Raw genomic sequence first — 16,211 nt, forward strand, 5'->3', positions numbered from 1 at the left:
AAACTATTCTCTTTACTCATATATATATATATATATACACCCCAAAAACTATTCTCTTTACTCATATATATATATATATATGTGGGTCGGGTTCCGTAGACTCACATTATGACTCACATTGCGACACACCGTTTTGTCTTATATGGGCAAAAATGTTTGGAATGGGCTGATTTTTTGTGAGGATGATCTTTATGGTGAGGAGATAATCCTTGCCAAAAATCAGTTCATTATGAAACTTCTAGCCCCATGTTTACAAGTTGAAAAATTTTAGACCGTCCAATTTTTGTAAATCAATTTTGATGGGGTTAGAAGTTTTGGAATTGGATGATTTTTTGCCAGGATGATCCCCTCATCACAGAGATCATCCTCACAAAAAATCAGCCCATTCCAAACATTTTTGCCCATATAAGACAAATGGTGTGTCGCAATGTGAGTCGTAATAGGGGTCATAATAACGCCATCCTATATATATATAATTTTTCATAGTTGCAAACTTTTACCCCCCAAACCTCTTGTTACAAACAGGCCCAAAACCCAATCTTTATAACAGCAGCAACAACACTATAATATTGTAATAAATGATTTTTTTTGGGCCCTTGGTGTTTCTATTGGGCCTTGGGTGACGGCCTGTCTTCCTCCTTATCCTTTTATTATCAGTTTTTACACCTTGCTGTCATTCTCTCGCTTATTTCTCTTCTCCCCTCTCTCTTCTGGTCCGAATCTCTTCCCTTCTCTCTCTCTGTGTGTCTATCTATCTATCTATCTATGGTCTTCTCTTATCCATACAATTTCCCTCCATGAAAAGATAGAAGAAAAAATAATAAAAGAGGATGGCTTGTTTGCTGCCTCAGTTCAAGTGCCCACCTGATACTCTCTCCACACTTTTTAGAACCCACACCAACCAATGTGAGTTACTCTTCACAATTTGATTATTTATACATGTTATCTCTCTTTATAAGTTGTGGGTACTCCCAATTCTCATGGAATTATAATTATGCTATAATGTAATCGTTTTTGTTTTTGTTTTTTTGGTGTGTGTGTGTGAAGGGGTCATTTGCCTTTATTTATTACTTTGGGTTTGCATATATGTATTTTTTTTCTTTTGTGAATTTAAATTATCAAGCTTTGGAAGTATAATCTGTGGGTTCCCATTTTGGATTTCCAATTTTTTGTTTCTGATTTCATATATTATCTAGACTGAATTCATTAAAAAAAAAAAAAAAAAAAACTTAATTTGGGGAGTATCTGTAATTCTCCAGCCATGAGAAAATGGGGGTTCTTTTTTTCTTGTTGAAAGGGTTCAGTATTTGTAATTCAGTAAAACTTTATTTGGACATGATTTATCCATCCACATTCTAAGTGTTTGACCGATAATCTAGTAAAAAATTCAATTTGGTTGCTTTATTTTGATACTCTGTTTTTGGGATTTAAGTGTGAAAGAGTGGGACTAAGTTGCCACCTCCATCAAGAATCCTACACTTTTTTAGTGTCTTTGAAGTTAGCATTCTTGAGCAATGCATAAAGAGGCCGGTTTTACCAGGGTATATTACACTTGATATTTGTCATGGTTGTGCTCGTTGCAAATTCAAAATCGTGCGGTACTTGTAGCCAATAACATGCAATTAAGCCCAAAAACCCACAAACAAGCACACACTGGAAAAGATACAATAAATAGGACAAATGTCGAAAGACAACTTTAATTAATGATCGTTGGCAACTTACAAGGTAAGGCACATTGTACAAGGAGATATTACAAGGAAAATCTGGCTTAGACATGCTAGCCTGCAAGGAGACACTAAGCAACTAGTACGCACGTACTTGCTTGTAAGTGTTGGCTTGGTTCTTGCCTTCAATCTTCACTTTTTCCTCAAAGGGGATGCTATTTCTTGAACCCATGTTCAAAAGGGAATGCCAAGACTCAGACCCAACACAAAAAGCCCATTTAAACACAAGGTATATGTATAAGGGTACATAACTGCTCCCAGGCATGCCCGGCATGGTGATCATGTCTTACTAATTTAGACTACAACAATATCGCCATACCATGTAGAAAAGAATTCCATTGTAATACATGCCTTTGAGGTGCTTGACTAAATCCTAATGAAGAAGTAGTGCACCATGACGATTCATCCTTCCATTCCACATCCCATAACATATAATCGCTGGTTTTCATGAAAGCTTTAGGTCAAGAAAACACTCAAAGCTGCATTAAGGGTCATAGTCCCACAAGCATAAACTGGTGAAACTTCATGGGTAGAAAATAACTATGTACACTTTTGAGAATCATCCAAAATGTTTGACTTTTAGAGAAACCTTTAATTGATATATTTTAATAAATTGTGTGGGAATTCTTCTAGTGATTTGTAGGCTGAAATGTGCAGTGAAAACAAGAGAGCCTGCTTGTTCCGGGGCACAATGTGTTCTGTCAATGACAACAACAGCAGCAATGGCAACAACTACAGTGGTTGATTTGGAAAAGCTGCAGTTACATTCTTTGGAAGCCAATTCAAATACCCTAGTGGCTGACAGGCCTTTGACATATGTAGGAGCTGTTGGTCCACCCACAAAGGTAAGCAATGTTTTATGTAGGATGCCAATGACATAGGCTTGACTTTCTGGGAGCATGGACTCGTGTGTAGTGAAGTATACATAATTTACTTGCAAAATACCATATTTCAAGTACTAATCTTACTATGAGTTACCTTGAATTAATGGTTATTGCAGTCCATTATTAAGTACATGGATAAGTTTCCCTTGTTTGTGTAGATTACCAATTCCCTTGTATTTTTTTCTTTGATTCTTATCTTTCAGGCAAATTTTGAAGCAACTTTGGCTATAGAAGCACTTTTGACAGGTGAAGAGGCTGTAATAATTGCCGCTGCTGCTGAGGCTGTTGCTCTAGCAAAAGCAGCAGTTGAGATTGCCCAAGATGCGGCCTTGATGGTCGGCTATAACCCTTCTCCAAAATCAAGTAGTATTCCTCTCGATTTTCCTTCTGAAACTGACATTCTCCATCTCGAGGGGGACCAGCTTACTGAAATAGAGCGAGGTCGCACAATAGGCCAGTATCCCATAGGAGCCAAAACCAAAAAGGATGAAGAACATTTGATGCAGTTTTCACTTAAAAATTCTGAAAACTTGGATTCCACAGATGATGAACTTAAAATTGAACAGATGTATCTTTCCACAAGCATAGATGTGAGGTCTGGGCGTCAAACAGAAAGACGAGACAGAAGAACAAGGGCAGCTAAGAAGGCTGCTTCTAATGTTGTCTCTCTAAAGTCTGGATCTTCTAGCCGGAAAAAGCGTGCTTCTTTGCAAGAAGTAGACTATTCTGATCCCTTGCATTACTTGAGAGGGACTACCAGCACTTCTAGGCTTCTCACTGCTACCGAAGAGCTGGAGTTATCAGCAGGAATACAGGTGCAATTTTACATCAAGTAATTTGAATAAAATTACAAAAAATAAAAAATAAAAAAAAATCTGGGATCACTTCTTGTCATATTTTAACTATATTATTCATCTCAAAGGCAAGTAATTTCAGGTCAGATGATATTCACTGAAAAGCCAATCTTTTCAGGAAAGGTTTGTGGCAGATTTTTATTTTTTAATTATCTGAAATGACTGCTGGTTTTATATGAAAAGTAATTTTCACTGGAAAGCAAATCTTTCCAAAAATGATGTCTGTGACTGGATCTTTCCAAAAATGGTGTATATATATATATATATATTACTGATTGCAAATTGACCTTTGTGAGGAAAACAGGATGTTATTTCTGTTACTCTGAAGTGTATTCTGGAAATTTCACTCCCCATATTTCCTGTATGAATTTATTTGCTCTTTTCTGATGAACACTACAGGACCTGTTGAAGCTGGAAAAGATTCATGAAGAACTTGCAGAACGATGTGGGGGTGAACCAACTTTTTCACAATGGGCAGCGGCAGCTGGAGTTGATCAGAAGACCTTGAGAAAGCGCATAAACTATGGCATGCTTTGCAAAGACAAGATGGTCAAAAGCAATATACGTCTTGTTATTTCAATTGCAAAAAAATATCAGGGGGCCGGGATGACCCTCCAGGATCTTGTTCAGGTATTTTTCACCTGTAATGCTGCCATATAAAGAGAGCTTCTATTGCACAATAACTTTTGCTAACGCCACCCCAAGATGTGTACTAATTCTTTGGTGATTTACATGTGAATTCGGGTAGCAAAAGTTGGTGTGGCAATAGAATCTTTCTATATAAATGTGGTTGCTATGGTTCTAACTATAATTGGATAGTTGGTTTGAACCCTTTCTGATATTCTAGCTTTTCATTGTCAGGAAGGATGTAGAGGCCTTGTAAAAGGTGCAGAAAAGTTTGATGCTTCAAAGGGGTTCAAGTTCTCAACCTACGCACACTGGTGGATCAGACAGGCAGTTCGAAAATCTCTATCTGAGCAATCCAGAACAATTCGCTTACCAGTAGGTTTTCCTTTTAATATTTCAATCCATCCTTCCTCATTATACATATTTTGGCTTGACCACATATATAATAAAGCCGGCCCTATCACGTATATAGGTGCAAGTACACACAAATACACCCGTGATACTGTTATTTAAGGTTTCTTAACCTTGTGGCCTCTATGTTCAAAGTGAAAACTCAAACCACACATTATTCTACCTCAGCCTGCAATCATCATCACAAGTGTCTAAAGTCGGGTCTCATATTAATTCTAGCGTGTTCATATCCACTCTCACTACTCTAATCCATATTCTTTTTTGGTCTTCCTCTGTTCAGGCTGTTGTCTTGATATTGCTTAATGAGACTGTTTCCTTTTAAATTGCAACCCTCATAAAGAATGACAATTGTTCACCTGTTTATTGGTCCTTCCTTTATTTTAGTTTGGGGAACTGTTCAGTTTGGATCCTGCACTGAGCTGAAATAGAAAATGGCATTTTTTTTACTTGTTTAGGGTTTCCGAACATTGTCGGTCATACATTAGTTTGCCATGCTTTTCAGATCAGAATCCAGATTTTTTTTTGGCTACCTGTCGATAATTTGCCTTTTGGAATTTGTTTTGCCGAGATTGTGGATCTTGGTTTCTCAAATCGAAGCACTTCTTTCTATTTTTACACTATTTCGGAAACCCGATGACTCAATCGTAGATATATAAAATACAGGATTTCCAATCCTAGCAGGAAGAGGAGGGAAACGTATACACAATTTTAAGTGAGAAACAGAATTCCATACTCAAATCTCATATATACATATAGAATTCTTTGGAAAGCCGTATTTGATGAAATTTGTATGTACGGCCTGTGAAAGTACCCAGCATTAGAAGAAAAAATTAGATAAGTGTTCCTCTTTATCAACTTGACATCTAGTCTGATTGAATTAAACTATTAATGCTGTTATATACTTGTTGTGCTACTTTTGTTCATTTCTACTTTACTCTTATCAGTCATTTACAAATCCTTTGAAAATGAACAGTTTCACATGGTTGAGGCGACTTATCGAGTAAAAGAGGCTAGAAAGCAATTGTATAGTGAGAATGGAAGATACCCTGATATCAAAGAAGTTGCTGCGGCAACAGGGCTAACAATGAAGAGGCTTATGGCTGTACAACTAACCCCAAAACCTCCAAGATCTCTTGACCAGAAAATTGGGATCAACCAGAATCTAAAACCTATGGTTGGTCATTTTTGTTCCCTTTTTTTCTAATATTTTTCTCTCCTTAATACTTCCTACATTACCCATTTATTGATTAGTGCCGTATCACTTGTTCTCAGGAAATAATTGCTGATCCCGAGGCTGAAACAGCGGAAGATCTGCTGATGAAGCAATTCATGAGGCAGGATTTGGAGAAAGTACTGGACAGTCTCAATCCAAGGGAGAAGAAAGTGGTTCGATGGAGGTTTGGGTTGGAGGATGGAAGGATGAAGACGCTTCAAGAGATTGGTGAGTTGATGGGTGTCAGCAGAGAGAGGGTTCGACAGATAGAGTCTTGTGCCTTCAGGAAGCTGAAAAATAAGAGGAGAACAAAACATTTGCAGCAGTATGTGGTTTCATAAAAATCTTGAATTCGATACTGAAGATAAGGGGTCTTAGGCCATCTTTTCTATGTTCGATTTAATTTTCCATTAGTAGAAACCCATTTGTTCTTCCCTTCTCATGTATTGTGCATTTAAGTTCAAAATCTGAAAAAATCAGTTGGGGAGAAATAAAATTGAGTTCTTATTTGAAAGGCATTTAAGTACGTGCAGCTCTGATGGAAAAAAAAAGATTAAAAGGTTGATAATTTAACTTCCTGCTTAAATCTATTCCTCGGAATTGAAGAAATATGTTTTTTCGTTCAACCATTTCTCTTATAGATTTTGGTCTAAAGAAATCTGGTGATGATGATTGTCTCCCCCTCACACTTTTAACTATAGATTATACTTGTTGTGCGGAAGTGTAACAAGAGTAAAGATAAAATAACAAGACGAACACACAAGATGTACGTGATTTGACAAATTGTCTATATTCATGAAGGAGAGGGAGAAAAAATCTACTATCAACGATAAATATTACAGACTCTTTGTCCAAAGCCTCAAGGAACTTTACAAGCAAAAAACATAAAAAAATCTTACTTGAAAATACAATATATACCCAAAAAATATTCGCCTTAGACTAACAACACCGTAGAATTCCATAATCAAGTCATTTTCATACTCTTGCCTAAAAGGCTAAAACCCTTGACTTTTTGTCAAAATCAGCCATCTTCAATCGTTTAAAAAGAAAATTTCTATAAGACATTGAATATGATGAATTGAAGATGAGATTGAATAAATTAAAAATAATTTACACTAAAACAGCTTGAAGATGATACATTTTCTAGGAGAACATCAGGGATTTTTGTTCAGAGGATGAAGATGGGGGCATTTAGATCAGTTACAGTAGTATCATTGAGGAAGACCCAGGTCAAGGGGATCTCTATTATTTATCAAAACGTTGAGGAGTACGTCCAAAAATGTATGTTAAAAAAAAAAGGAAAAAAAAAGTGGGTCAGATCGTCAGGGATAGCAAATTTGTCGACAACGTGAAAACAAATGAATCCGAATTGTAGAGGGGTCTATCTAAATAGAGACTAGACGAGGAACTAGCTGACTTGCATACAAGATATATGATACAAATACACGTCCGAGCATAGTAACCAAGTTTAAATTCACCAATTATTAACTGAGTAATCAGCTCCATTGATTCAGATAGGTTCCGGAAAATTTTAAAAGAAGTTTAATTTTTTTTCTTTTTTAAGTATCTTACTAAAAATGTTGTTTTTTCTTTCAAAAATCCATAAAAACCATATCTTCCTCTTGAGATATGAAGGTTGACATAGATTAAATTTTGAGGTTGATTGGTCTAAAAACTAAATGCTATTTAATTTATTTGACGATTAGTAAATAAAGTATTTATTTATTTATTCATTAATCATCTAATCTTTTATTTTAATAATATTTTGAAAAATTAGGAGAATTTTGATAAGGCACAACATCAAATCCTAATCTAGACCATCTAGTCTGGGATAAATCGTATTGAGAATGACCCCTTAACCAGTTTATCTTTAAAAATATCTCTTCCAATCATAGTCACCCCTTCTCTTTTGTGTGTGTGTGTGGCTAACCTAGCTCTTGTGTCTTTGGGGACCAACAAGGGTCACTACAAGAATTGTCACTATGCCTTTTCGTCCTAATCGTAGGTCTTGACTCATCTTCCGTGGACAAGACTTGTTGAGGAATCTTTAAGTTTTGCGGGTATTAGATTCTCACCAATCTTTGGATAAATCGCCAAATTGTGGAATGTGGTAATCACATATCCCACATTCGGGATATTTTGAATAGAATATGATTTTCTGACACCTCCTTTTGACACATGTCCTCCTACGTCCCCTTACATGGCATGTGCTAGAATCACATATTCTTTCCTTGAGATACACAACTGCACATATTTATTGAGATGTACAGTTGTGCTTCAAGTTACCCTCCCTTAACTGATTCTAAACGTCCTATCTAAAAAATCAATCATTTGATTATGTATGCTCCAATTTACAATTTGGATCATTACCAATTGGAATGGAACCCCAAAGTATGGTGGCTGAGTCTTCATAACAATATACTTTTGCTAAATCATGATCAATAGAGGATTTGTCAAAGTAGGATCTTGCCTTAAGTGTAATGGATCTAACTTCTGGGTGTTGTACAATGGTTGTATCCTGAGGGGAAAAAATATATGCTTCTAGCTCATGCCATGTCAGGGGAGCATAAAAAGAATCACGACTCTTTTGAATAATAATAAACTAACTAAAAAAATCACTCTATAAATTCACTTGTTGATATGGCATGTGCACAAAATCATAAATATTTTTTCTTTTGATCCTAAGGAAACAAATATATGGTTCTATCCATGACAAGCATGGTTTTAAAACTCGTCCATGACCGAGATGTATCACCTGAGTTAACTTGGTATCGGAACTGAACAAGACCAACTTACAAGTCACTTTTTTGATCAAGATTTAATACATCACGTTCAATTTTTTTGATTTTTTGAACAAGACGTCTCAAATATATTGGAAAATTTGTCCGAAACGACTTAATATCAGACCTAGACTAGATGAGATGAGACGAGACGAGAAACCAAGTTTTAAAACAATGATGACAAGAGACTTTTGAGTGACTTTTTTCTAGTTAGTTTTATCACGACTCTAATAATTTCTTAAAAATTCAAATCATAAGAGGAAGATTGAATTTTTAGGTTGGTGGAAGACGACGGATATGGGTAAGTTTCGAAAAAGATCATTTATATATTTTCGAAACTTTTGAATTTATCCCAATTATCCGGAGTGAAAACTAGCTGAATAATTATCAAATACGAACTTTGTTACTGCTATGCCCACATTCCCTAGAAAACCTGTGTTTTGCAACCTGATAAGTATATTAGTAATTTAGTATGTACAAGAGAGGTTTTTTTTACCAGATCCAGTTTACATCTAACAATGTAATGACCACTTTGTCCTTCCTCTCCAAAGCCAAACCCAACAACAACTACCAATCAATCTTCCAATCCTCCTTTTTTTTTTTAAATTTATTACAGCTTTGTAAGGTCACTATCCCTCACAAAAAGTCCATGAAACCCATAAGGCACTCGCCTTGGTAGCTTCACCGCTGCAACAATCTCAAGCGTTGGAGATTTTGCGTCCATCACCAAAAACTTAGACTCCCCAACATTCTCATCATGCACATATGTCACCACATACCCATCATCCTCGTCCGCCTCCTCATTTTCCGGTTCTCTCGCCACGTAAAACGGTTCACCCCCAAAACAACCCGAACCGAACATCCTACAACCAACCGTACAATCCTTATGTTCTCCTCCTTCTTTCTCCAACCAATCAAGTTTCACCACTCCTGATATCTTCGGCATTGGATCTCCCACAGCCGCATACCCGAACCGGTTTTTCTTTCCTACATAAACCGGGTTTATCACACTAAAATCCAAGTTCCGAGCCGATAAAGGAGACCTTGAAATGATCCCGGTTTTTAAATTAATTTTCACTCTCTCAACCGAAGCATGAATCAAATCCATTCTCTCTAATGTATGTTCTACTGAAAGAATATTTGGTGCTATTAAGACTATTGTGTCTTCTCCTTCATCCCAAGCGTTAATGGCGTGGATGATGTTGAATCCTGGCACATCGAACCATCTCATTTGCGATTCATCTTTCGCGTATCGTGGGATCACACCGATCCTCGGCACTTTAGCTGGGTCTGTTCCCACTGGTGATCCACTTCCTACAATCATCTCCATTGGATTCATTCCAATTTGAATATCGGCAAATATGGCGTATTTCTTCGTGATAGCAAAGTCGTGAAGAAACGCCGGCTTTGTCATGGAGAATATCGGGACGTCTGGTTGTTTCGACCCATTCGCATCGAAGCGAAAGAAATTTAAAAAGGGAGGTATGGGGCTGTAACGGAAAGCGAAGACTTCACCTGTATCGGCGTCAATTTTGGGGTGTGCCGTCATGCTCATGACCAATTTTCCGCTAAAATCATGACGGCCAATTGTCTCGATATCCCCATCAGGCGTTAATCGAATGGTGTACGGAAGATCAGATTCTCCGAGGGCGAAGAGAGAGTTTCCAAAGAAAGAGAGGCTAGTGTTGGCAAGACCGATTCCGTTAACCGGATTGAATTGGCCGGTTAGAACTCTAGCGGCCGAGAGAGCTCCACGGGAGACGACTGCGGGTAGACCGTTAAAGCCCGAGAAGACGTTGGGAAGGAGAGGAGATCCTGCATTGCGTTCGATGTTGTATTTGTAGGTCTTAACGTATCGGCTGCAAAGAGTGGCGCGGCCTTGTGAGATTCGAAGTGAGTGAAGCATGCCGTCTCCGTCGAAGAGATGGTAAGGGCCGCGTGGGAGGAATTGTGGGTTGGGTCCGTTTCGAATGTAGGCGCCTTCGAGACATGAAGGAAGCTCACCTTCGATTATAGGGCAATCTGTTGGGGGTAATTCGTCTACAGGAGCGAAGTTGTTGGATAAAACGTGTTTTGGATCGACGGAAGGACGAATAGGAGGGTCGATGAAGTTGTTGATGATGTCGTCGAATGTATTGAAGAGAGTCGTTGAGAGAGATGGTTCAGCTAGTTTTCTGGTTGGAGTTGGAGAAGATTTAGTGTTTTTGGGTTGTGAGAGTGGTTGTTTGGTGGTGGTTTTTGTGGGATATAATAAAGGGGTGTTTTCTGGTTTTGGAGGTGGAGGAGAGGTTGGTTTTGGGTCCTCAATTCTAACAGATGAGATGTGGAAGCGAGGAGAAGATGGTGTAGTGGACTTGGTTGGGGTAGTGGAGAAGATGAGTTTGGGTGGGTGTAATTGGGTGAAGAGGGATGAAGAAAAGGCTTCCATTTGGTAAAGTGGAAGGCTAAAACAAAACTAAGGACAATAATGCATGATGGAAAGGTAAGGGGTAGCTTACTACCTTATTTAAAGCCTTTAGAGGAGAGAGATCCCATAATTTTGTTGGATCATACTCTCGTCCAACGATTTTTTTTTGCATTGAAAAGGCTTTAAAATGGTCGAATTTTATCCAAAATTGGAGTGATCTGAATTTAAATTTAATGGGTTTAATTCTTTTAAGTATATCTGAATTAAAAATGAGTTGATGTCTCCTTGACTTGAATTGAATCCAGGACGGATATGAATCCATCCATATATCTACTTAGGTCTGAATGATACATTATTTTGTAAATTATATTTTATATTTTTTAGAGTACTTTTTTTTTTTTTAACAATTAACAAGTGTTGGGTAGAGTGCTAAGATCTCTATCAATAAATGAAGAGGTCTTGAGTTCAAGTGAGACCTTTAATGATTTTTATTGAATAATTTTGAATGATTTGAAATTATTCAACTCGACCAACTCGAATCAATTAATTCAGTTGGGTCAGATTTGAATATGAGTTTGATAAAAATAAAATGGTTCAGATATGATTTTAATTAATTGGATTCAAGTCGGATTCAGATCTAAATATAGATCTGAATAAAAATCAGGTTAGATTTGGATATGGGTTTGATAAAAATAAAATGGTTCAGTTATTATTTTATCTATTAAGATCCGAATAAAAAATTCAAATATAGATATGAATATACTCATATCTATCCCAAACCTGACCCGTTTTATGCAATATAAGTTGCTCATTGACAATCCAACACCATTGAAAAAAGAGTTTGCACTAATTTCATTCACACTAAATTCAATAATGTGCTGATGTGGTAGTCTACAGAGAACCATAGATTTCTTTCCCCTAGACACAAATAAAGAAAGAAATCTATGGTTGTCAACACACTATTAACGTCAGCACTCTTTTGAAAAAAATCTAAATTTCCTAGAGATCAATGCTCAATTCCTAAGGATCAATGTAGTTTTTCTTGTGATACATTTTTGTTGAGAATCCCTATCATCTAAACAGTCTTCTAAAGAGAGGAACAAAGATTTACTGTTTTGATTTTTTTGTGTTAATCTGGATGAACCAATGGCATGCAGCCACATGTATTAAAAAAAAAAAAATGCAACAGGGATTGGCTAGTAAAGAGGAAATTTAGGGAGAAATTTTTTGAGGTCTGGATTTTACTTGCTTTTTCAATACATGCGTGTACATTCCATTAATTCATGAGTTTAGCACAAAAAATTATAAACAACAAATCTCTATTCTATTTATAGAGAGCCTCAACATGAAACAAATATTTGTTGCTTTGAAATTTATGTGCTAAGCTGATGAATCAATGACTCGATGTCATGTGTAGCAAGAATGATTGGTCGACAGAGAGAAAATTCCAGAGTAGTTAAAGTGCTTTAGTTTGATACACATGGCGTCATGATGCATCGATTCATCAACTTAGCACATTAATTTCAAAGTAGCAAATCTCTAATTTTACAAAAACTGTGAGTAAGATAATCAATGGCATGATACCACATCTGTAGAGAAAAGTGTAAAATCCAATTAGTTCAATGCTAGCTTAGCCCATGTTATCCCCAAAAGTCATGATAATATGACTTGCCAGGTGGCATATTCAATCGACTCTCTGACGTTGACAATTTTGGAAATCATAGATCCATATGCCTCGGGATACACAATTGCACTTCCCTATAAAAATGTATTACAAGGGTATTGTGAATCCCAAGGTATACAGATCTATGATTCTTGAACTTGTCCACATCAAGGAGTCAATTGAGTATGTCACCTAATGAGTTATACTATCAGGACTCCATCCCCAATGTTTTCTGTTCCTGATCAATCACTCTAATTTTTAAATACACGTAACGAGTTTGATGCAGCCTCCACATCAATTTATATTAGATCATTCACTAAATGGAAGGTTTGAGCTTTTGTGGATGTATAGACAAATGTCAAACTTTAATCATGACTAAAACCTATTAGATTTAATCATCGATTAAAGAGTCATCCTGAAGTGATTGCGCATGATATTACATTTGACATTGAATTGATGTTGAGTGTGCATAGAACATTGATGCTTTCACTCGTTTCTTGAAAAAAAACATCTATGAATTTGGATCTAGGCAGATATAAGGATAGATCCGTATTCAATTCAAGTCAAGAGACATCAACCCATGTCCGACCTCTTTTTTAATTTGGATATACTTGAAGAAATCAAACTCGCTAAATTCGGATCACTTGAATTTGAAATAAAATCTGACCCATTTTAAGCCTTATTTCTTATACACCTCACACCAGCTCAGTGCTGAAAGCAGTGCCTGGCGTTAGTCACTTTTGCAGTTTCCTTTTTCTAAAAGAGTCATTGAAACTGAATTCTGTAGGAAGTGTGCACTGCCAAGGTCAGCCGAGTGTCAAGATCAGTATCCTGGGAAGTTAATTCAGTATTTTTCTTTCTAAAATTGATTGATTTTCATTTTTCTTTTTGATTAATGTACATATAATTAATCAAACTGACTTTCTTGGGTCAGTTTCAGATGACTAATGAAAACACACTTGATCCCAACCGTATAATCATGGAATCCAACAAGCAAAATTTATTTACAGAATTACACTATGTATTATTGGGATACACATAATTCTCGATTGTTGGATTTTGTATTTACACAAATAAGATCGTGTATTTTCAAACAGGTCATTCTTCACGACCCATTTTTCTTTTTGTTATCGTTCTAACAACAGAATACCATAAAATGGCCCAATTGATTCTCACAATAAATTTTTTCCAGGATCGTATCAAATTTTTTATGTTAATAGGAATAGCAAATGACTTCCCACATTAATCTCGTTCCCAGTATATGAGCTAAGGTTCACATGCCGTGTACCACACACCTTATAAAAAAAAATCTCAGGGCCATAATTGTAGAAAGATCTTTCCTATTATCGTTGAAGCTAAGCTAAAGATCTTCCATTCTGTGGACCAAATAAATAGCCTTGTAATTTAAAAGAGACAAACGACCAATTGGATCAGTGATTGAGGTAGACGTCCAATTGAATTCTCTCTTATCCCATCTTAAGAAATCAGAACTTCTATCACCACACCAATTTTTATTAATTTAGTAAGACTTCAATTCCTACTCAGGGTCATTTTGCTCATCTTCTGGTATCAAAAATACAATTCGATGTCAAATGGTTGTAGATGACAAAATTCTATTAACTTAAAAAAAAAAATGTTATTTTTCATCCTTGAATTTTATATGGTAATCTATCTATGTAGAAAGACTGTGAGTAAGATTTAAAATCTTACTAAGTAAGGAAAGTGTTTTCTTACATAATAGACGAAAGACTAGAAACGAATTGATAGTCAAATCATCCTATCCATTTCATTGTTTTTGCATCCACAATAATTAAAACGTTATTAACGATAGAGTCCTTTTTAGGTAGGCCCCACATATAATAACTGCAATTTTCATATCATATGTTGAAGTCCCTTGCAAGGGACGCGACGTCTTCGTGGAGCACTTCTTGCATAGTAAGATTTTCATATACATTGATCCAATACTTTGAAAATAGATGGTCACTGAACCTCTCTATTGTTTAACGGTGTATTTTTTAGATTTGGATGATGTGGCACTATTCTAATCGTTAAAAAGCACTACAGAGAGTTACATGAATAAGTCACTATAGAGGATTTGCTCCCCACTTGAAGTGTGGGACTCACTTATTTTTATTTTTGGACAAGCATAAGTTCCAAGGACTGCACAAGGTAGGGTGGGTTTGAATTTGGTATTTGGATTCATTGTTTGTATAATATTGTAAAATAGGAATGACTCCCCATCGTATGGTCAAGTGCCTATGGATCTTCAATGGGATACACAAGACGAAAAAAGCCCATTTTTGATGGTCCAAGGCCATTGAATTTCATAAAATTCAACGAACCAAGGCGTCAAACTTTTCATTGTCGATTTTTTTTTTTCAACGAATCAAAACCATCAAATTAATGGAGAATGAGAGAACTTCGACAACTCTAACCCATCGAATCTGGCAAACACCAACATTTCAATTTTTAAAATTCACCAGCTTGGCCTGTCAAGTTTTCCAATTTTCAGATGGTGATAGATTGCAGTAAAAGGAGTCCATTAATACGTATCAAAGTAACTTTGAGGTCGTGGGTTCAAGTTCAGCTTATGTACTCATAAAAAAACGATCCACTAATATGTAATTAAAAATTGGTTATGATCTGTTGTTTGGGCAGTCAAGGTTGAAGAATGCATTAACATGATCCAAACAAATGCTTATGGAGCTTTAGTGGGGGTGGCCACCGAGGAGTCCACTAAACCAACCTAAACAACAAAATAGATGATGACTTCTTGACCCGTACATTCAAGGACCTATAAATCGGAGCACAATTTGGGAAGGATATCCTTTTCATAGTAGCAAAATTCGGATTTGGTTATTATTGGGCTACAAATCAATTTGGTTAATTGGGATAAATTTTAAAGATTATAAAAATAATATTTTTCAACGTGTTTTAAAATACTACAAAATAAATCTCAATTACAAAATGCATCATTATAATAAAAATTATTTTTATATTGATAAATTGTAATGTATTGACCGTAAGATTTAGAAATTTTCTAAATTCATTGTAAGTTCTCACATGACATTTGGGCTCATTTCTTTATGTTATATGGGATTTCAACATGTTTGCCACAATTAGTCAATGACGTCTTCATTGGGTGGTTAACAATTGGTTACTCGTTTAGCAGTCCAAAAAGGATGTTGTGGAATATTACACTTTTTACAATTTGTTGGGGGGTGTGGCTCGAAAGAAATAGGCGCATCTTTGAGGGAAAATGTAAAGACGGCTCAGAAATGATTATGTATATTTTGAGTCTTATCTTTTGTTGGTCAAAAGTTTTTCAAGAGTTTAGGGAATTGTATTTCGAGGACTTTTTGTATAGGTGGGATGGGATATGTTGTTATATGCGTGAGTAGTCCTACTTTGTAAGGCCTCTCCAGGTTGATCATCTTGACCGTCTTAATTTTTTTTTTCATGAATACAATACTATTTATCCAAAAAAGATTTAGAAATTTAAGTATGATCCTTTGAGCAACTCAATAGTGCCCTCTCAAGCTAGACTGTCAAGTTACTGGCCAAAAATTAGGTGTACTTCCAAAAAAAGAATTAAAAAAAAACAAATCCCTTGTCAAGGTTGGTTAATTAATTTTTCTAAAAATAACC

The 16,211-nt window shown here is 36.1% G+C and overlaps 2 protein-coding genes across 3 annotated transcripts; one reads left to right on the top strand and one right to left on the bottom strand.

The window, feature by feature from the left end:
• The first annotated feature begins 672 nt into the window (after nucleotides 1-672).
• SIG2 (RNApolymerase sigma subunit 2) lies at nucleotides 673-6,227 on the top strand. 2 transcript variants are annotated; one of them, XM_086436939.1, is made up of 7 exons: nucleotides 673-906; nucleotides 2,358-2,569; nucleotides 2,812-3,423; nucleotides 3,862-4,092; nucleotides 4,324-4,464; nucleotides 5,474-5,674; nucleotides 5,773-6,227. In XM_086436939.1, the coding sequence occupies exons 1-7, from the start codon at nucleotides 831-833 to the stop codon at nucleotides 6,052-6,054; spliced, it is 1,755 nt and encodes a 584-aa protein (XP_086293065.1). In that variant the 5' UTR covers nucleotides 673-830; the 3' UTR covers nucleotides 6,055-6,227. The 2 variants fall into 2 exon arrangements, with proteins under 2 accessions (XP_086293065.1, XP_086293066.1); XM_086436940.1 differs by having other exon boundaries at nucleotides 674-906; nucleotides 2,382-2,569.
• Nucleotides 6,228-8,931: 2,704 nt separating this feature from the next.
• NCED4 (nine-cis-epoxycarotenoid dioxygenase 4) lies at nucleotides 8,932-10,984 on the bottom strand. The gene has a single exon (XM_086436938.1). The coding sequence runs from the start codon at nucleotides 10,919-10,921 to the stop codon at nucleotides 9,104-9,106; it is 1,818 nt and encodes a 605-aa protein (XP_086293064.1). The 5' UTR covers nucleotides 10,922-10,984; the 3' UTR covers nucleotides 8,932-9,103.
• Nucleotides 10,985-16,211: the final 5,227 nt, after the last annotated feature.

Source organism: Akebia trifoliata, chromosome 3, assembly GCF_017979445.1.
Source record: "Akebia trifoliata isolate Shusen 1 chromosome 3, ASM1797944v1, whole genome shotgun sequence".
NCBI classification, from domain to species: domain Eukaryota; kingdom Viridiplantae; phylum Streptophyta; class Magnoliopsida; order Ranunculales; family Lardizabalaceae; genus Akebia; species Akebia trifoliata.

Excerpts from the sequence above, each read along its gene's own strand:
- NCED4 (XM_086436938.1), bottom strand. The coding sequence starts at position 10,921 with ATGGAAGCCTTTTCTTCATCCCTCTTCACCCAATTACACCCACCCAAA.
- SIG2 (XM_086436939.1), top strand. The coding sequence starts at position 831 with ATGGCTTGTTTGCTGCCTCAGTTCAAGTGCCCACCTGATACTCTCTCC. Across the intron at positions 2,570-2,811 it reads CTGTTGGTCCACCCACAAAG|GCAAATTTTGAAGCAACTTT; the intron begins GTAAGCAATGTT and ends CTTATCTTTCAG. Across the intron at positions 3,424-3,861 it reads AGTTATCAGCAGGAATACAG|GACCTGTTGAAGCTGGAAAA; the intron begins GTGCAATTTTAC and ends TGAACACTACAG.